Source organism: Pleurodeles waltl, chromosome 1_2 (genome assembly GCF_031143425.1).
Source record: "Pleurodeles waltl isolate 20211129_DDA chromosome 1_2, aPleWal1.hap1.20221129, whole genome shotgun sequence".
NCBI classification, from domain to species: Eukaryota; Metazoa; Chordata; class Amphibia; order Caudata; family Salamandridae; genus Pleurodeles; species Pleurodeles waltl.
The window spans coordinates 663,089,414-663,111,269 of NC_090437.1; the positions used below are offsets into that span (position 1 = coordinate 663,089,414).

Consider the following 21,856-nt stretch of genomic DNA (forward strand, 5'->3'; position numbering starts at 1 on the left):
TCATTTTAGGTAAGGTTTTACCCATGATAAATATGTGGGAGTTTGGATCACTCCAGAGGTAACACATCTATTTAAAACAAACTACCTGTTACTTGACTAAATACATAGAAATTTGAGGTGATCGTCCTTCCTCTTCATTTTGTGGATAAGGGGATAAGATGCCACTACAATGAACAATCTTCTGAGTGTATCAAGCTCTCACAGTTAAGGAGGAAGCTGTTTTTATGAGGCTCTCTAGCATGCAGTTAATCATTTTATTTAGAAAGGCTCCTGGCCAGGATACCCTCCTGCCTCTCGCAATGCCTTCAGAAACAGGATGGCTTGCCCCTACAAGATTTTAGGGTATATTACTATGCCTCTCAATTGCATGTTCATCTGGCACGGTCTAGGGCAGAAATATACAAGAAATCTACCCATAGGGAGAGAGCAGTCTTGATTACAAAATTTTGGGATATTATCTGGCCTCCAAAGGAAAGGAAACTGCGAAATCCTTTGAAAAGCACCCCAGTAAATATGGTTCTATTGATCTGGAACTCAGTGGCAACTGGCCTAGGTCTGACCGCCTTGCCATCATCATACACCCCACTGTACTTCAATGCAGACTTTTCCCTAGCACAGCTGGCAGGTCCTTTTGACAAATGACATAAGAAGGATTCTACACTTATCTCAGATATGTATAGTAAGGGCAAAATTAAGTCATTTCTCCAATGCACACAGTTCTTCCAGATTGAGGAAACCAAACTGGGGGTTGTGTCACATTGGAAAAAGAGAGACCCACCCACTATAACATAGTCACTTGGGATGCAAGGAACATATTAGCAAAGGAATCAATAATATGCAATGGTTAATGTTAAAATATGAAGTTTAAGTTAGTGTAGGCATTATTGCTTGAATATATGTTTTGCAAGTCTGCCTTTTTTCTATGGTCTTCCCAGATTTTTCACTTGTTTCTGGACCCTATTTTTGCTGGATTGAGGACTCTGTGCACCTTACCACTGTTAACCAGAAGTAAAGTGCTGTGCTTCCCCCTAAATCACAGGCTCTATAGTGGAACTCCCTGATACATATGGAATCCATGGCATGGAAAGTTAAAAAGTCATATGTGGTCTGCAGTGTATATTTACCCCACCGGCAGACCTGACAAAAAGTAGGTCTTCCAGGAGACCCACTTTGCTCTGACTGGGTTGCAGCTTAAATGCATTGCAGTGAATACATGGTGGAGAAAAGTGGATTTACTAAATAGGAAAAACCTACTTTTTCCTACTTAGCAGGTAGGAAAACTCACTGTTCTGGTTGCTCCCCATTGATCTCCAAGGACTGGCTCTAGTCTTCAGCACCCCTGCTGTGAGCACTACCACCAAGCCCCTTCCACCGCCCTAGTCTCTACCCTTCTATCTTTTACCCTGGTCACTGCCCTTCTGTCCTCTGCCCTGGGGACTGCCTTTTTCTTCTTTTTGCTTTTTTGTTCTTTTTGTTCTCTTCTGCCGTTTCGTCTATGTGCTCTGGTCACTGCCTTCTGTCTCTATACTATTGTTGCCATCTTTCCTTTAGTCTGCCTTCTGTCTTGACCGCCTTCCACCGTCTGTCTTTTACTATTGTTCGACTGTCGTTGCTGTTTTTCTTTTATTATTGCTCTTTTTGTTGCCATTGCCACCTTTTTTGACGTGTTTCCCTGTTTGTGGTCTTTTTTGTGGTTGTGTGCGGCCTCTCTCCCCCTGGGTCGCTCCTGCTACCTTCCCACTTGTAGGAAAGTGCCTCTTTTGACATGGTCATCCCCTCACTTTTTGCCTGGTCTTTGGAGCAATTTTGACTGAAAGTGCACTGAGTCCTTGCTAAACCGGTCTCCAGTGCCAGATCTGTCCCTAAAACTGCACAGCCAGTTTTCCCAATTGGCAAACCTTTATCTGCTACTATAAGTCCCTAGTAAATGGTACCCCTGGTACCTAGTGCATGAGATACTAAAGGAAGGCCCCCTGAGGGCTGCAGCACAGATTGTGCCACCCTGAGGGCCCTTTCACTAAGTGCACCCAGTGCTGCTTTCCCAGGCTGCATATCTTGGTGCAGACCTAAAGTGAGAGAACAACATGGCACACAGCATGTGTGCCCTGTCCCCTGCACATTGCATGCAATATATGTAAGTCACCCCCCTGGCAGGCGTTCCAGCCCTAAAGGCAGAGTGCATTATATTGCATGTGAGGGCATTGCTGCATGAGCAGATATGCCCCTGCTATGTTTTTGTCAATTCTCAGACATAGTAAGTGAACAGTGAAGCCATTTTAAGTACATGTGCTGGGCACTGGTTATTACAAGTGCCCCAGCTACATGATGCCTTCACTGACAATAGGAATGTTTGGTATCAAACATCTCATATTAATAAACCCTCACTGAATCCAATGATGGATTTATTAATACATGCACTCAGAGAGCAATTTAGAGGTGCCTCCTGCAAACCTAGCAACTGTTAGTGTGGGCACTGACTGGTCAAAACCAGTACAGCCACCTTAAGACAGAGTTCTGCCCCCCCCCCCGAGGTAACAATCAATGCTCTTGAGAGCTCAGAACAAAAGCCTGCTCTGGGCAGAGATGTGACCTCCTCTCCCAGGCAGGATGGACAGTCAAGTGTGGATAGCTTCAAAGGCCTTGTTGCTTTGAAATGTAACCCAGGTCTCTCAAACGGTGGAGGAGGCTGCCCGACAGTTCCTGACCCCACTTTTGGTTGCAGGACTGGCAGGAAAATTAAGTAAATGAGGAGGTGTGCCCACTTCATGCCAGACAAGCTGAAATGGACACTACCTTTTAAATTCCTCCATCTTGCTTGGAAGGAATTAGGACAATAGGGTTAGTTCTATGCCCACTTCCCAAAGGAAGTGGTCATAGGAAGGGTGTAGTCACCCTAAAGGTGAGTAGCCCATTGGCTACCAACTGGCACCCCTTGTAATACACCTAAATTCAGTATTTAGGTGGCACCCTTGAAACCTAGAATTAGATTCCTGTCAACCTAAGAAGAGATGGATAAAACAGAAGTCACCCAGCAGATAAGACTTAAGACACCAACTGACCTGGCCCCAGCCCTACCTGCCTGTCTGCAACCTTCAGAGAAACCTGCATCTAGAAGACAACTGTCCTGCAGGCCAACGACCTCCAAAGCCTTGGGAGGACTGCCTGCCTTCAATAAAGAACAAGAACTCCTGTGGACAGTGGACCTGTCCAAAAGAAACATCTCCAAAGAAGAAAGAAGCCTGCCTGAGAAACCGCGAAAGCACTGCCTGGAACCACTTATGCACCCAACGACCACAGCCCGAGTCCAAGTAGCCCACCAGTCCAGTGAAGGTTCCCTAGTGCTTCTGACCCAGAATCCATTGTGGATTGACCCCTCCCGGACTCCACAGCAACACCTGCAGCCTAAATCCGAATGCGCTCCCTGAACACGACCTGCCAAGTAAGCTGTTTCGGATGCCAAAAGACACCCCTGCACCTGGAGCCCCTGTGCCATTTGGAGCTAGACTGTTGGTGTCCCTGTGACCCTTGACATCTTAGCTTACTTGGGCAGTTGTGGGTTGACCTCTCCCGGCCCCATGGCCAGAGCATGCAGCCTGTTTCTGAAAGTGATCTCCTGCATTGGTTAACATTGGAAACCCAATCCAGTGTTGGCACTCTGCACCCGGCACCCCCGTGCTGCAGAGGGTGTAAGTTTGGTGCTACCTTGTGGCCCACCCTTGTACTTAGCTCAGCTCCAGGAGATCGACCCTTGATATCACTCTACTCACCTGGGAGCAGCGCATCTTCCGTTACCCTCTGTCTCCATAGGATAACATTGGACACCCAACACTGTATTGGCACTCTGCACCCAGCTGTCCCTGTGCCGCTGAAGGTGTAAGTTTGGTGCTGCCTTGTGGCCCTCCTGGTGCTCACCTTAAACCTGGAGACCAACCTCTGATGCAGCTTTTACTCTCCTGTGAGCAGTGGATCTTCGGTCCCCACAGTCTCCATTGGTTAGCATTGGGCACAGACTCTGAATCTGACCTCAGCACCCGGCTGCCTCTTGCCCATGTGGGTGCACTCTTGGTGCTGATCTGAACCTCGCCTGGTGTTCAACTAAAACGCCGAAGACTGGAACTGTAAGTTATGTATTTACCTGCAAAACTGCATCTTTGTTTCCCTCCATAGGTTAACATTGTAGACTCTGAAAATTGCACTGTGTCGATTTTTGAAACTGAAAAGTATTTTTATTTTAAAAACTGCTTGCTTTACAACAAAGTTATTTGGTTCAAAGTATATATAAAAGCACATGTTATTCAATGCTTAACATGACTCCTTGACAAGCCTAGCTGCTCGCCCACACTACCACAAATAGAGCTCTAAACCTATCTATCTCTGCCTCTGCACAGCTTTCGGGATCCACTGGACTCTCTGCACAGTGTACTTCATTTTAGTGCACTATATACAGAGCCAGCATCCTACACCGCTCTTTCTTCCCCACCCTCCACTAGCCCGCCCACCTCCACCCAGCACCCCTCCCACCCCAGGTCCTACTTAATTGAGGTCGCAGCACGTCCCCTTTGAGAGGGTCTTTGGGCCAGCTCTTCCTCACCATTCTGGTTGATCCCCGTCAGCCTCCAAAGACTGGCTCTACTCTTCAGCACCCCTGCTGTGAGTGGTCCACCAAGCACCTTCCACTGCACTGGTCTCTGCCCTTCTATCTTTTGCCCTGGTCACTGCCTTTTTGTTCTTTTAGCCTTTTTGTTCTTTTTGTTCTCTTCTGCCTTTCCATCTCTGTGCCCTGTTCACTACCTTCTGTCTTCTGTCTCTTCACTATTGTTGCCGTCTTTCCTTTTGTCTGCCTTCTTTCTTCTGTCTTGACCGTCTTCCACCTTCTTTCTTTTACTACTCTTACACTGTTGTTGCCGTTTTTCCTTTTGTATTGTTGTTTTTGTTGTCATTGCCACCTTCTTTGCTGTGTATCCCCGTTTGTGGTCTTTTTTGTGGTTGCGCGTAGCTCCTCTCCCTGCGTCACTCCTACTACCTTCCTATTCCTTCTTTCCTGTACTCAGCTATCCTGCCCACCACCACCCAACACCGCTCCCTCCCCAGGACTTTCTTAATGGATGCTGCAGCATGACCATGCAGCAGACGCACGCAGCGGGCATGCCACCAATGCGCCAAAGGCAAGCCCATCGGCATCCATCGACACCCAAATCGTGCACAGAGACAGGAACTCTGGTTCTCCTGCCATTCACAGATACTCAGCCTCCAAACTATGGGATCTGAATCCCAGGAATTGAGACAACAACTGCTGCAGTACGACTCCCCGGACCAAGGTAGGATCTTTCACCTGCCACCATTTCTGCTTTGCCTGCAACACCGGAACCACACCACCAACCATCCATCGCAAAAAACAACTTTACTGCCTTCGTCACAAGGTAAGATCCCTCTTCAAACACACTACGGAAGTCTGGGACAGCATAACCATGCTCCAACCCAGTCTGATGTTCATCACAGAGACCTGGCTCACCCTGCATCAGCTCCAGAAATCACCTGCGCAATCCCTCAGGGCTACAAACGTATACACAGAGACTGCCACAACAAACATGACGGAAGCATCACCATCATCCACAAGGACAGCCTCCTATGCACTAACCACTGAGGATGACACATCCCCCATCATGGAACACCTTAACTTTCAGAACAGAAACAATGCCAAAACCACCATCAGAGGAACCCTTGCATATAGACCCCAGGGCCCCCACCCAGCCTTGTGCAAAATGATCACCAATTTAATCTCTCCCTACCATCAACTCCAGACACTAGGTCTTCCTAGGGGACCTCAATTTCCATCTAGATGACCCAAATGACTGCAACTCCACCAACGTCAACAACCTCAACAACATCGGACTCAAACAACTTTTCACCTACCACACACACAACGCAGACCACACCTTGGACCCCATTTTTTCCACCAGTGATGGGATTAAATTCTCCCACATGACGGACCTAACATGGACCGACCACCACATTGTGTACTTTACCGTAACAAGCACACCTGAAACCCTCTCCACTCAACCCACCCTCCCACACCACAGCTGGGGAAAAATCACTGAGACACAATGGATTGCCACCCTCAACACCAACAGACCCCACCCCCCTGCAGCAGTGAGCAATGTGCCCGCCACTTCGCCAACTGAATCCACAACTGTGCTGACGAAATCGCCCTCCAAAGAAACACCAACACCAGAAGATCCATCAAGCCCACTGGCTGGATCACAAACAAACTCCACCCAGTGAAAAGAGAATGCAAAAGGCTAGAAAGATAATGGTGCACTAGCAAGAACCCATCAGACCATGCCACCCAAAAGCAGCCCTCAACAATTATCATCACCACCTCAGGGAAGCAAAAAAAGACGCCTTGACCAACAGCATTGAGAAGAGCATCAACTGCGCCAAGGAGCTATTCAGCATAGTGAGAGAAGTTTAATGCCCTGCAGTCACAGAGAACACAATCCAAACCTCCCAGGCCCTCTATGATTCATTGACAGACTACTTCCTTGACAAGATAGCCACCATCTACAGCAACTTTGCCCCCCAAACCACCAGCTTCGACCACCTTCTAACCCAGACAGACGAAACCCACAGCCACTTGATCACCGACTGGAAAACACAAACAACTTAGGAAACAGCAGCTATTATGAGTGCAACCCACTCCGGATCACCCAATGACTCATGCCCCCCACTACATCTTCAAAGTGTGATCAATAGCACCCTCACCCCCATACTCAACACCTCCACCATGACGGCCTCCATTTCCAATGGTTGGAAGCATGCAGAGGTAGAACCACTCCTAAAAAACATCCGCCACCCCCAGAGAGCTAAAAAAATACTGCCCGATTTTGCTGCTACCCTTCCCGCTAAAATACTAGAAAGAGCCACCAACCAACAGCTCTCTGAACACCTAGAAGAACATAATCTACTGGACGCCTCCCAAGCAGGTTTCTGCGCCACCCACAGCACCAAGACCACCCAAATGTCTGACAACATCAGAGTCCTACTCAACCGCAGAGAGAAAGCAGCCCTAAACCTCCTCGACCTCTAAGCAGCTTTCAACAGGTCTCCCACCACACCCTCATCACTAGACTCTACTACCTTGGGATCTGGAGTAATGTCCTCAAAAGGATCATTGCCTTCCTCACAGACTGCACCCAATGAGTTTGCCTGCCTCCCTATAACTCAGAACCAAAGAACATCATCTGCGGCGTTCCCCAGGGTTCATCTCTCAGCCCTACTCTCTTCAACACCTACATGACACCACTGGCCGACAGACATAGTATGCAGCCTCAGATTTACATCACCTCATATGCTGATGACACACAACTCATCCTTTCACTAGCCAAAGACCACACCACCCCTAAAGCCAATTTGAACAACACCATGATCAAACGTTGCAGAGTGGATAAGATCCAACTGCCTGAAACTGAACACAGACAATACAGACGTAATCATTTTCAGAAACAACACATCCCCCTGGGATGACACCTGGTGGCTAGTCACTGTCCGGCAAGCCCCAACAGACCATGCCCGCAACCTCGGCATCATCATCAACAAATGACTCACCTTCAAACGTCAGATAAACACAGTAGCAGTCACCTGCTTCCTTATCCTCTGCCTGCAGCATAAGATTTTCAGATGAATCACCATAGACATCAGAAGAACGGTGATCCAGGCCCTCATTTCCAGCAGTCTAGACTGCAGAAATGCAATCTACATGGGAGTCAACATCCAACTCCTCAACTACCTCCAAACGACAAAACTATACAGAACTTCGCAGTTAGACTCTTCCTGGATCCCTCCAGGCACACCTCAGAAGCCTGCAGTGGCTGCCTATCCAAATGAAATGCAAATTCAAGGTCGCTCCTTCTCATACCTTGCCACCAAGTCATGGAACGACCTCCACCTGCAAATTACCTACTCCCTCCTCTATTTCAGGAAGAAGCTCAAGACATGGTTTTTCGACAATAAGAGACTGCTAGCACCAAACAACACATACCCCCCACTCCCTCCCAGTGTCTGGATACCCATCAGGGTGATAAGCCGCACACTACAAATACCGATTGATTGATTGTATGTTCTTGTCAACCCTGAAGTGTGCCTTGTAAGCTCACAGTGTGGGGTGCTAATATATAACAATAGGACATACTGCACATTAAACTTAATGCGCCCTCACAGAGAAATAAAACCAACAGCTTATTTAATTGTGGTGGCCTGGCTAAGCTTTTTCTCAAATAAGCCTAGTTGGTATTAAAATCTTTACTTCCACCTCAGCTTAGGAAAGGGCTAGAAAAGGCTTCAGAGTTACTTCTGCTTAGTTTCCAGGGCATAGCTTCTGTAGGTGAAGCACGTACAGTGACACTGGAGCCCAGAAGCCTGAGAGGCCACTGAATCCAGATTTTTGCTGTATTTTCACAGTTCTAACAATGGCTTGGGAGCCCATTTCCTTTCTTGCACTAGGGCCCATGACACACTGGCCAAGCCACTGTTTACTTTTTAAATCTGACCCAATGATGAAGTCATAATTTGATCACCGAAGCAGAAAAATAACTTTGTAAAAACATACTTTAGGTTGCCTGAGACAGAACTGACTTAAAAATAGTTTTGCCACTCACCACACAGCTCCGGAGCTGGAATACATATCCTTGGGTGGAACAATCCTGGTTCAGTGAACAATGGCCCCTGAGCCCAGGAAAGGGTGTTAACTGCTGACCAGTTAGAGGGAATTACCTATCTGGGAGTGGGCAGTAACAGTGGGCAGAAGACTGAGAAGCTGCCTTTTGTGAATTGTAGGTACCAGGGAGGGTTTTTCCAATTGATTCCAGGCCCCTCATAGACAGTAAGGCTTCAGCCACCATAGAAGAGAAAACCAGTTTTGACTCTGTCAGATAGAAGAGCAGCCAAGAAACCACACACATAACTACACACATAAGTGGGTCTTGCCATGTTGAAACAGGTAATCTTGAGTAAATGGGTCAGTTTACAGTAAAGCACACTGAAGGAGAGGCAGAGATGGCAGATTAGAGTGGGCGGCCGCGCTATGGACAAACAGGACTTACAGTCCCATAAACCCCTTGAAGCTCACCATGCTCACCGCAATAGGAGATGCATTGCTACTCAGCCCAGCAAAAAACAGACCAAAAGTGGGCCTGTCTACACCCGTCAGAGCTCGGAGGAGGCTGGGCTGGGCCACCCCTCCAACATAAGCATTAAGCAAAAGGTATTATTTCCCCTTTGGTCGGGGTTAGTAATTGTTTGATCCTGACTTATATGAACGGGGCCCTTCCTTTTATTATGTTTATTGTTGTGAGTCTTGGAGATGGGTAAGAGGAATATGCCAGACACAAACGACTCTTCTGCTGGTCCCCTAAGTGGTACATCTAATGGTTCCACCTTAGACTCCTTTCTGGGACAAGCGGTGTGAGTGAAAACTAGAGAAATAGACCTAGCTAAGCAGAGACTTTCCCTGGAATTGGAAGAGGGGCCAAGATCTTTGTTAAATTCCAGTCATGCCTACTCAACTTCAAATCCCAAATTGCAGAGAGGCAATTCCCACTGCTGGCAGAGCCTCAACTGTGAATCAGGAGTGTGTGGAGGGAGACCAGTCACCTGAGACCTTTGATACCAGTACAGGTCCTCCAGGGGCTAAAAGGAAGCATCAAAACTGAGGCCGGTTGCTCCTAAGCGTAAAATCTGTTCCCCGAAGAGCCAGGTTTTACCAGACTCTATTGAGACAAGGGCTGAGGGAAATACAGATTGGGACTATCGGGGTCATTACGACCCTGGCGGCCGGCGGTAAGGTGGTGGTAACACCGCCAACAGGCTGGCGGTGTTCCGCCAGCAATTATGACCGTGGCGCAAAAGCAACGGCCATACCGCCGGCCACTCCACTTTACCGCCAGGTTTCCGCCTGGCGGTCATAATCCCCAGGGCAGCGGTGATTATGAGTCCCCGACCGCCAGCCTGTCCGTGGCGGTGAACACCGCCATGGAACGGCTGGCGGTAAGGGGACTTGGGGTGCCCCTGGGGGCCCCTGCACTGCCCTTGCACTTGGCATGGGCAGTGCAGGGGCCCCCAGGCATAGCCCCGTTGCGCATTTCACTGCCCGAATTTCGGGCAGTGAAATGCGCGACGGGTGCTACTGCACCCGCTGCACATCAGCATTGCCTCCTGCTCTATTACGAGCCGGCAGCAATGTTGATGTGACATTTCCGCTGGGCCAGCGGAAATGTCATAATAGGGAGCCAGGAATACCGCCAGCAATGGCGGCATTCTGTCTCCCGCGGCCTTGGCGGTCTTCTTGCAAGACCGCCGAGGTCGCAATGACCCCCTATGTGTTTAACAGACTCAAAGATACCATCATGCAATGTGTGACACTGATATTGGAGAGAATTTCTTCACTGGAATCAGTTATATCTGATTTGAAGAAGGTTATAGGGCCCAATAATGCACACAATACTTTTCATTGTAATTCGAGTATAGGTGAGGGCCCTAGAAATAGAAATCCTCAAGATGGGAATAACGGCAATTCCTTGCCCCTACTTTCTGTCCCTGACTGTTCTAATGAAAGATTGCCCTTAAGGTCCATTGTTCCACTGAGGAGTGTGTCCCAACGGCCACATTGGAAACCAGGAGGCCGATATAAAGCACAAATGTTTCTAAGGGATCTGACGGTGTGGCAAAGAGGTGGGATCAAGCACAGACATTGGAGCAGTAAAATTTTAGTTTGAATCTTCCCCCTGCGTGTTGCCCTTATGTTGCCATTTTTGGAGGGGTACCCCAGTTAAAGGAAGGTGAGAAGGAATCAACCTTACAATTGAAGAATAAAGTCTGCCATTGATTATGTAACAATACTAATTTCAACCTGGCGGATTATAATTGCATCTTGTTTGTAAGAAGGGTGGGCTGGGTTGGCCCTATGACCAAGAATCTCCTTGGGGATTGTGTAGTGGTGAACTGCAGGTCAACTAATCTGGCAAAGCAAATGATATATGACTTTAAAACAAAATCTGTAGGCAGTGGGGGAATTAGTATCCTCCCGCTTGGATATTTTTATAGCTATTTGCAGCCTTACGCCATGGCTCCAGAGACAGGGAAATCTAAACTTCTAAGTAAATTTGTGGTAACTACTACTAATAGGCTTTCTCCACTGGAGGGTTTCAACCAGAATGATTGACTTCAATTTTCTGCTCTATCTGGGAGGCATAGCAACGCTGAACCCTATGCTCCACTTCTACTGAGGGATAATCAACAGGAGCTTCCCTCTAAAATTGGTACTGGGTAAATACTCAGTGTGCTCAGTAGGAATGTGGCCTGTATCAGGAATAAGATCCAGGACCCTGAATGGCTTAAGTTTGACTTTTTCATTTTGCAGGAAACGTGGGCGCAGGACCCTTTAGTTTGGGATGTTCACTAGAGTTACAGTGTTGCTGCTACTCGTTTGTTTGGCGACAGAGCCGGAGCAGGGCTCACCACTTTGACCTGTGTTACAAAAAAGCTGAAGGTTGTACACATTCCTATTGATCCTACAGGGATTCAACAGCTTTGGGTAGTTGCGCCCTTTATACTCATTTATTTTTGGTAAATTTCTATAATGCAGTTTGGGAATTGGGTTGCCAGATTACGGTTTTGTTTCAACCTATCTCAATCCGGGAAACTAAGTTGCTTGCCCATCTTAAAACCTTTAATGTATTATTGTCTGGCGACCTCAATGCCAAGTTGGTATCATCTGACATTGGATGTAACCCCTTTATTGGAGAAGATTCTCCTACAAGTCTGTTAGCAGTTGATCAAAGGGGGCGTGAGCTGGCCAAAGCCCTGGGAGGTGCCGATTTTTATAACATGATGAATGAGGGGGCGTGCCCATCTAGGAACTTGCCTACATTTGTTGAGAGAGGTAAGAGGGTGACAAATGACTATGGGGGTTATTACAACTTTGGAGGAGGTGTTAATCCGTCCCAAAAGTGACGGTAAAGTGACGGATATACCACCAGCCGTAGTACGAGTTCCATAGGATATAATGGACTCGTAATACGGCTGGTGGTATATCCGTCACTTTACCGTCACTTTTGGGATGGATTAACACCTCCTCCAAAGTTGTAATAACCGCCTATGTGTTTATCTTTAGAACTCTCTTGAATTTTGTAAACCCTTAGGGGTGCACATGATGTTGTTATTAGTGTTTTCAACCCTAGAGAAATAAGTTACTTTTCCACCTATAGTTAATAAGAATGGGGTAACGGACCCAAAAGGTTTAAGGGTTAAAGATAAGGGGTTGAGAGTGCAGTGGCGGAAACTTCTAACTGCCATTTTATTTGAGACTATTAGTAAAACGAATTTCCATCTTTTAGAGGATACTCTGTCAGTAGCCAATTAGCTAAACTGATTAATTGTATTATGAGAAAACTGTCGAGGCGTTAACCTACTGTTCCTCATGGTTGGTTTGATAAAGCCTGTAGGTTGGCTAATAGGCATTTAACGGAGGTGCTTAATACTAGGCCAAGCAATCAAGTGCTTGTTACTGAGACAAAGAAAACCTATAAATTAGCGGTCAAGAAGCGGAAAACCAAAATTAAGAAGGCTTCCAGGGAACGATTGTTGTCTTATTGTGCCTCCCTGGATTCTAGCAGCTTCTAGGCAATTGTGAATGGTAAACAGCGTCCTTTGGCTGCTCCAGACGATATAGGCTCCTCTATTAGTCCTGAGTGTTTGGTGTCTCATTATAAAAGGGTTTATGAGTCAAGGTCTGATGTTATGCCAGTAGAGAACGAGGCAGGTCAATTGTATCCCCTAGAGTTTAGGTTTGATCCAGAAGAGGTCATTAGTGCCATTCGGTCTAGTTCATCCCATAAAGCCCTGGGCCTGGACGGGATCCTGATTGATCTCTATAAGGTAGAAATCAACATTTGGGCACCTGTTTTAATGAATGTACTTAATGCTGCGGTGCAGATAGGACTCCCCCTGTCATGGAAAGAAGCGGTAATAGTCCCTGTGTTTAACAAAGGGAATAGCCAGGCCACTGTATGTTATAGACCTATTTCCCTGCTTAATTCAGTCATGAGGGTAGCAAGGCGTATTATTCCGGAGAATGTGGAATCCTGGGCTCAATCGCATAACATCTTGTGGCACGTCCAATATGGATTCAGGGAAGGCATAGGCACAATGGAGCAGCGCCTAACTTAAACTTCCTGATTGGGAAGTATGTGAGCGCTAAGTAGGGGTATTTGTGTTTTGGGTTTCATGGACTTGAGCAGTGCCTTTGATCAGGTATACAAGTCGAAATTATGAAATAGTTTGCGAGAGCTTGGTTTACCCAACCCACTGGTTAATTTTTAAGGGCCTTGCACACGGATGTGAATGTGTCAATCAGGTATGGCTCAGGAGGTGAATGTACAGATTTGTTTGCTCTCCCATGAGGAGTCAGGTAGGTATGGGTGTTCTGGTTTCACTCCTTTTTTTATTGTACATTAATAGGCTCAATAGTCATTTGGTCACTTATGGGAAAGATATGCCTAGGATAAACTCAACCCCTGTGCCTTCTTTACTTTATGCGGACGATGCCATTTTGTTGGCTCATAAAGCAAATGGGCTTAAACTACTTGTTGACCTTTTTGTCAATTTTATGGATGATTTGGATTTTGAGGTGAACAGTAGAAAAACGTACTATATGGTGTGCGGTAGGAAATCATACAAAAATAGAGTAATTAGTATTAAAGGAAATAGGATCACTCAGGTGCTGGTTTTTCCTTATTTGGGGGTTACGTTCAATTACCAGAATAATTGGCTGGCTTGTATATCGAAGAGATGCTCCTGTTTTTCTTTGACCTGTAATGCTCTGTTTAGATTTTCTAAGACAATAGGAAATATACCCATTGTCCCCTATTGCAAGTTTATAAAATGAAATGTCTCCTGGTGCTCCTGTATGGTTCTGCCATATGGGGGTTCCGGAAATGTAAGTCGATCCAACAGAGGGAGGATCGATTCTGTAGTAGGTTGCTGGGTCTTTCCCCTAAAACTTCATCGTTATTTATTCATGAGGAGTTGGGACTCAATTATGTGGGTGATCTTGCAAGGGTTGCTCCAGTGCTATTGTGGATCTCAGTATGGTTGGGTAAACATAGACGGTGTTGATAGAGGTGTGATTGAAGACTGTTTAAAGTGTATGTACCGCCATAAAATACCATGGCTGAACTACATTAAGACAGTGGCAAATTCCCTGGGTTGTCCTGACTTATTTTTTAAACCACATCTCCTTAGTTAAGGTGATAGAAGATCAGTTAAGGAGTGATTTTGTAAGTATCTTAATGAACTAAGGGAATCAGAGTTAATCTTAAGTCCATCCACAAGATCAGTTTTAACTATGCAAACAACAGTTGGCCTTGAGCCTTATCTTTTCTCTGTAAGAAATTAATAGGAAAGATTTTTGTTAACAAATTTAGGCTGGCATCTATATGGTCACTTATTTGTTTCCCGCCGGGCCAGTTTGATCCCCACAAGTCGGAGTCTGCCCCTGTTATGATCTTTTACGATACAACTATGTAATACCACTTTTAAGGTCTAGGGGTTTTCACTAGTTTCTCTGGCTTTTTTGTATTTGAAGTTATTACCGGACCAAGCAACAACATTGGCTGTTTCTTCTTACTTGGAAGGGGCTTTGCACTCTAACAAGATCCTGAATGCCTAGCAGCTAACTGTGATTTAGATAGGATTATAATGGGGTGAGGAATTGTTTTATTCTGAATATCGGTACTGGGAGTATGAGGTTGCTATGCATTGAGATATTTTTTATGTGTGGCACTTGGAAAGAAGGTTGATGGAGTGTTTTTTTCTGTCTTTCACTTATATTGTGATAATGTATTTGTAATTTTTAATGTATTTTTATGTTTTTATCGTTTATGAATATAATGTATAATCGAATAAAGATTTATTTATTCTTTCATTCAGTGAGGCAAAGAAGAAGTGCTGCAAACAGAGATGGGAGGCTGCAAGAAAGTTTGGTTTGGGTGGTTGATGTTCTCCAATCACTAGCTAGTGAACAGGGTAAAAATGCCACCTGAACCATTACCTCCTCAGAACATTCCTGGACCTGGGAAGATTCCATCTGAAGAGAAAGGCCATGTTGGCAGAATAATCTTGACTTCTGATTCCTGCTGAAATAAAGGGACTCGTATAAGGACTTGGTGACTCATGAATCCTGCTGGGACCCAGGGATTGAAACTGTTTTCTGAGGATCAAGTGGCTGACCTCCTCTTTACCTGCTTCAGGTAGACAAAAAGCAGGAGTCCTGACTGCAAGCGGGCCCAGCTGCCTAAAGAGGACTAGTCCTACCAGGAGACCTGGCATTAGGGAGACCTAGGAGATTTCCCATAAAACGTTTTCCCAACTGTTGGAAAGACTAAGGACCTGATTTAGAGTTTGGCAGACAAATTTCTCCATCACACATTGATGGACATCCTGGACACCTTACTATAATCACAGTATCTAATGGAACTTGTAATAAGGTTTACAGGATATCTGTTGCATTTGTGATGGACTACCTGCCCACTAGACTGTAATTCAGACCTGAATTCCAAAGATAAAGGTAAAGACGTATACTAAGACAACCAGTTTGAGGTATCCAACATCCCCTCCATCACTGTTAGTGAGCAAACTGTTGTTTTTCCATAGTGCCTGACTTTTACTAGCCACCCTTTGGATTACTACTTAAAAACAAATCATATCTCCAGTTCCCCGTATCCTAATTTAATGATCTTTGTGTCATAATGCTCATTAATGTTTACTCTAGTACTCTAAATTACTCTAAGTTAGTTTGAGAATTTTATGTTGTGTTGTGTATGTTCAAAACCATTGATAACACTTGCACATAGCACAAACCTCTCTGGTGATTGCCTCCTGCTTGTGCCATAGCTATAAAGGCTTGGGCAGAGATTCTCTCAGAACTGCATTTTGTCCTAACTAGAGTGGGTTTATTGAGTTGGTAGGGGCACCTTTCCTCTGAAATTAATAACCCCATATATGACTATTGGCAGACCAAACTGGACATGCCCTCCTTGGTTTAGAGCCCTGGAGCTTGTTTATTTAAAGGATAGAAAAGTGCTGAGAATGCCTGCGGATGGGCTATAGTTGGGGTGGGCAATGATTATAAAATTGGTCTGATGCCCAATACTGACGTGATTCCCTTGTCCGTCAGTGATGTAGGAAGTAAGGGAATTGTAACTGTGTGGAAGGATGGGTGAGTTTATTATTCGGAAAATGGAAGTAGTGAAACATTTAATGTTGTATGACAATGTGACTTTGAGAAAATGTGTATGACAACTGTGCTATCAAACTGTATCACACGACTGTTGGTAGCATTCAAGAGCAAATGAAAATTAAATAAAAATATTTTCAGGGGAAAAAAGTATTCTGGTTCATGTGAACTATTTCAACCTAGTTCTGATATGAAAGCATGTAGAGCAGAAACAAAGTCCAAGAGGTGAGCAAAATACAAGGTTGGAAATTACATTGTGAAGACTATTACCTAAAATAAAATAACATGGGAGCAGAGCTTTAAAGTACCCAGGACTTTTGAAAAGAGAAGTGTCATTGATGCTCCATTATGAAGCAATAGATCTTCTATTTGTCAGCTATATTTGAGTTGCAAACTAATATGTGGTGCTTAATCACATTACTTATGGGCAGGGGTTAGCAACGCTGCAATGCCTGATGATTTGCGAGAATGCATATTTATTATTCGGCCACAATGTAAACTACCCATGTGCAACAGCTTGGAACTGTTCCGACTGCTTTGAAGTGCACTCAGAGCAATGGGGAACTAATGCCACTTGGTTAACGTCCATCCAGTACTCTAACCTGCGTGAGGAAGGGTGGTGTCTTGGGCAGGGCAGGGCCGACTAAACCCCCCTTCCAAAGAATAATGAAAAAAGCTTGCTGAGGCAAGTGCAGATGTTCTCTTAATGGACATCAGCTGTTTAAAGCGTCAAAAGATGAGTTGGAAATCTACATTTTGCAGTGGTTTCCAACTAGTTTACCCTACCACTGTGTGATATCGGCTCCCCCCAGGGTGGCCATGTGAAGGGAGGAGATATTGTGTGACAGACGATGGCACGGTGTGAGTTTGCAGGTCTAGAATCCCGTAGCCTGAGCCCCCTCGACCCACACAAAAAGATCTCCAGTCGGACTAGTGTTTGTTCCCATTCCCGCGCTGGACAAAGACCTATTTTTGCCCCTGACAGGATATTTCCGACCATATCCAAGGTGGAAATGTATCTTACAAAAATAAGTGAACAACTACTAACTCTCGAGTTCGTGATTGGCCCATTTTCTAATTAATCCTTTCTCTAAAACAGCCATTCCGCGCTCCCTTGAAAGGAACTGCTCACGTTTAAATTTGCACCATCATCATGTAATTTTACATGTGAAAAATCTATTTGTAATTTGGCTTTTCGTTTTTTAATACAAAACGTGAATATGCACCACTAAAACAAGCCATAAGCAAACCTAACCCCAATTTAGTTGCACAAATAGCTTTGTAAATCTATCCCCTGGAGCTTTCACACAGATTTATTCAACAGATGCATTAACACTCTCAGCAACTTTACCAATACAGAAGCTAACTAGGTATAATATAGATATGAACAATGATACAAGAGAACTCTAGAAAGTATCCAAAATTATAATCTTGCAATCGCATTGACTTTAAATATCTGACAGACATCAACAAGAACCCACACATGTAATATTTCTAGATTAAATTACTTTATTTCTGGGATGGTTGTTGAACCACAATCATTTACACTCACAGGTGCATGTTTGTAATTTGCGTTTTTCTCTGACTGTACTGTAAATCGTAAAGAATTACTGGAGTACTCCTAAGTGCCATGCGACGTTCACATATATCAACATTTCCACATACGTAATTGTAGCAGACAACATATCACTATGCACAAAGGAAACATCGAAGTGATTTTGCACTTTCGAACTTTTTTGTTTCTTCACAGGGGAAACATTTTCCCTAAATCCGCACCCCCTCCAAAACACATATCGACAGTAGGTAGCAAAGATGCCATTGGTCCTGGTGCAAGGAAAATGGGTCATTTAACTGTTGGAGGGGTAGCAAAATACAGCAATTATCAGGGTTCAATTGGCCCCTCAGGTCTCTGTGCCCCGGTGTCACTGCACCTGCTTCACCAACGGTAGCTTCGCCTTTGCACCTTCACCAATTTTAGAGGCGCGCTGCGTTTGAGAATCGAGGCCTATATATTTTTTAAGGTTGTGGCCCTCTACATTCCAATCACAAATACGCTCAGGAGAACTTTCCATGTTATAAAATCTATGACATAATACACATTTTGTAAGCCCTAAAAATGACACTGTTAAATTATTGGACTCAACATTCCACCTGACCATTAAATCCCGTAGAGGTCTTACTTACCAGAAAAGAACAATAAAGCGTACACCGTTTTTTTATCCATCGTTAGATCTTGCCCAAGTTTTCACTTTTCACACAATATGTAAAAGAGCAACTTGTTTCATCCGGCTTGCAGTAGGGGTTGAAGAGCATCTCAGCTCTGCAGCAAAATGTAACCACTATCTCGAGTGCCTCACTTCCTGAGTGTCTTTTTCACCCAATCACATAGAAACCACAAGCATAAGAAGTAACGTTTCAAAATCCTTGGCAACACTATAGCAACTACAGGATATTGCCAACCACCAACGTCTTGTTAACAACACATTTAATAATAGCTATTCACGGTGTGCTCTCTATAAAGTGCATTGAAATTTGAAAACCTTTTTGTAGGGAGCTGGCTCGGTATATACTGTAACAGAATGAGGTGTAGTGTGTACAGAGTCCAGGGGTTCCACAGAGGCTTAATGGAGGCTAAAGTAGATAATACTAATGCCCTCTTTTGTGGTAGTGTGGTTGAGCAGTTAGGCTTATCAGAGGGTAGTGCAAAGCATTTGTTGTACACACACCGTCAAGGAATGAGGTAAACACTCAAAGACTAACTCCAGGCCAATTGTTTTTATATAGCAAACATATATTTTGTTACACTTTATTTCTAGAACCAGAAGGTCTTTGTTGCAGGTAAGTACAGTTGTTAATAGGTATCAAGCATATGTATCAAATGTACTTTGGTTTTTGAAGGCAAAACAGTTTACAAGTAAGTAACACTTTACTGTTTCAAAAGTTGACAGTGCAATTTTTCATAGGAGTCAGTCAGTGGGGGAGGGGAGTGTTATAACAGAGAACAGGGAAGTACACATCTTACGATTCCAGTCTTTGGGGGTTAGGATGTCCACAGGTCATAGTTTAGGCTGACCAAAAGTGCACCACCAGCAACATGGGGCTAGCTGGGTGCAGAGGTCAAAGTTGGCGTCGGTTTACAATGGAATTCTATGAGGACTGGGGGTGCTCAGTAGAAAGCAGATTGCAGGTAAATACCTGCGGTTTCAGGACACAGGCCTGGGGGGCTTAGGTCAGCATCAGGGGGGCCACAGGTTCACACCAAACACACACCCTCAGCGGCTCAGGGGCGGCCGGGTGCAAGGTGCAAACACAGAGCTGGGTGCCCAATGCTTTTCAATAGGGGGATCCTCGGGTCACAAACGTTGTTGCACGCTGGATGTTGCTGGACTGTTGGTCAGATTCCCCAAGGCCAAGGGGCTGTGGCTGCAGGGGTCTCCCTGGACAACAGGTATCTTAGTCGGATCCAGTTGTGGTCAGTGGGGTCCCCCAGATTCAGGCTGCAGGCATCATTGTGTTGGCCAGGAGGGGTCTACCCAGGGTGGACTCAAGGTCAGAATCGTCTGGGGACCTTCTCTGGACCAGTGGGCCTCCTAGACTCGGGCCGTTGGTGCCGGGTGAAAAGTGGGCAGGGCTTGCGGATCCAGGGCGGTTCTGGAGTCCTTTTAGAGGGTTTCTTCTGGACAGGGCCACTGCCCTCAGAAGTTCTTGGTCCTCTGTTGGACAGGCAGTCCTCTGGGAGTTTGTAGAGGTCACTAGTCCTGCAGGATACATCACCTTCGTGGAGCAGGGGGTCTTTAAAGCTGCAGACAGGCCAGTAGGGCTGGGCCAAGTCAGTTGTAGACTGGAGTCTTCTCTGCTGGGGTTGGCTTGGCAGTCCTTCTTCTTTCTTCTTACTTGAGGTCACTAGAAGTCTGGTGAATAATGTTCATGGGAGGCCCTAAATACTAGATTTAGGGGTGTTACAGGGGTCAGAGGGCAGTATCCAATGGCTACTGCCCCTGAGGGTGACTACACCCTTCCTGTGCTGACTCCCTTTGGGGAAGGGGGCACATTCCTAACCCTATTGGTCCCTATTCTCCAAAACAAGATGGAGGATTCTGCAAGGAGGGGGTCACTTCAGTTCTGGACACCTTAAGGGTGGTCCTAGCTGCAGTGGTCACTCCTCCCTGTTTTACCTAATTTCCCCACCGGACCTGCCTCCAAAAGTGGGGCTTGGTCCAGGGAGCAGGCATCTCCACTAGCTGGAGTGCCCTGGGGCACTGTAACAGGAGGCCGGAGCCTTTGAGGCTTACCGCCAAGTGTTACAGTTTCTGCAGGTGGGAGGTGTGAGGCCCCTCCACCCAAAGCTGGGTTTGTTCCTGACCCAAGAGAGCACAAAGGCGCTCACCCCATGGGGTCAGTAACATGTCTGTTAGTGGCAGGCTGGCCCAGACTGGTCAGCCTTACACTAAAGGGTTGGGCAAAATACAGGGGGGCCCTCTCAGATGCCCTCTGTGTGCATTGTACAATAAATCCAACACTGGCATCAGTGTGGGTTTATTGTGCTGAGACGCTTTGATAGCAAACTTCCCAGCCTTCAGTGAAGCCATCATGAAGCTGTGGAGTTCATAATGACAAACTCCCAGCCCATGTACCTAATATGGCCACACTGCACTTACAATGTCTAAGAATGGACTTAGACACTGTAGGGGCATATTGGTCATGCAGCTATGCCCTCACCTGTGGTATAGTGCTCCCTGCCTTAGGGCTGTACGGCCTGCCCGAAGGGTAACTTACCTATGCCACAGGCAGTGGTTTGTGGGCATGGCACCCAGGGTGCCATGTCGACTTTGCCTTTTTATCCCCACCAGTACACACAATCTGCAATGGCAGTGTGCCACTGCTTAATGAGGGGTCCCTTGGGGTGGCACAGTACATGCTGCAGCCCTTAGGGACCCTACCTGGTCACAGAGCCCTTGGTACCACTGATACCTTTTATAAGGGACTTAGCTGTGTGCCAGGGGTGTGCCAATTGTGGAAACAATGGTACAGTTTAGGGAAAGAACACTGGTGCTGGGGTCTGGTTAGCAGGATCCCAGCACACACTCAGTCAAGTTAGCATCAATATCAGGAAAAAAGTATGTGTGGGGGGGTAACCATGCCAAAAGGGGCATTTTCCTACACCTTTCTGATCGGATGCTGGGAGATCAAGGCCTACTTGAGTACTACCATGAAAACACACTCTTAGTATCAGCCTTTTACTGGTATTCTCTCTCTAGGTTAGTCGAACAAAAAGTGATAAAATCACCAACCCTTGTTCTGTGAGGCAGAACGATTTCAAAACAAAGTAGCTTTACAAATGTAATGAACAGTCTAGTTATACTATGAACTATTACATTTTATGTTACAAAGAATAATACAAAAAAAAACATTACCTTTGACCTCTTTAAAGTCATTTCTTTAGATGATAGTGCTGTAAAATGTCAAACAGTTTTTGGAGATTTTACATAACTTGATGGTAGTTATCAATCAATCGGCTCCTGCACAATTCATGGGTATGCTGAGGCACCTACGGAAGTCTTAATGAAC

The 21,856-nt window shown here is 45.6% G+C and overlaps 1 protein-coding gene across 1 annotated transcript in view; it reads right to left on the reverse strand.

Moving 5' to 3' along the window:
* Nucleotides 1-18,619, reverse strand: part of LOC138302725 (dentin sialophosphoprotein-like) — a 471,849-nt gene extending 453,230 nt beyond the window's left edge. Inside the window, exon 1 of the mRNA XM_069242597.1 lies at nt 18,473-18,619. Coding sequence (XP_069098698.1) covers nt 18,473-18,512 — 40 coding nt within the window. The 5' untranslated portion in view covers nt 18,513-18,619. The remainder of the gene's footprint in view (nt 1-18,472) is intronic.
* Between the last annotated feature and the right edge of the window lie 3,237 nt (nt 18,620-21,856).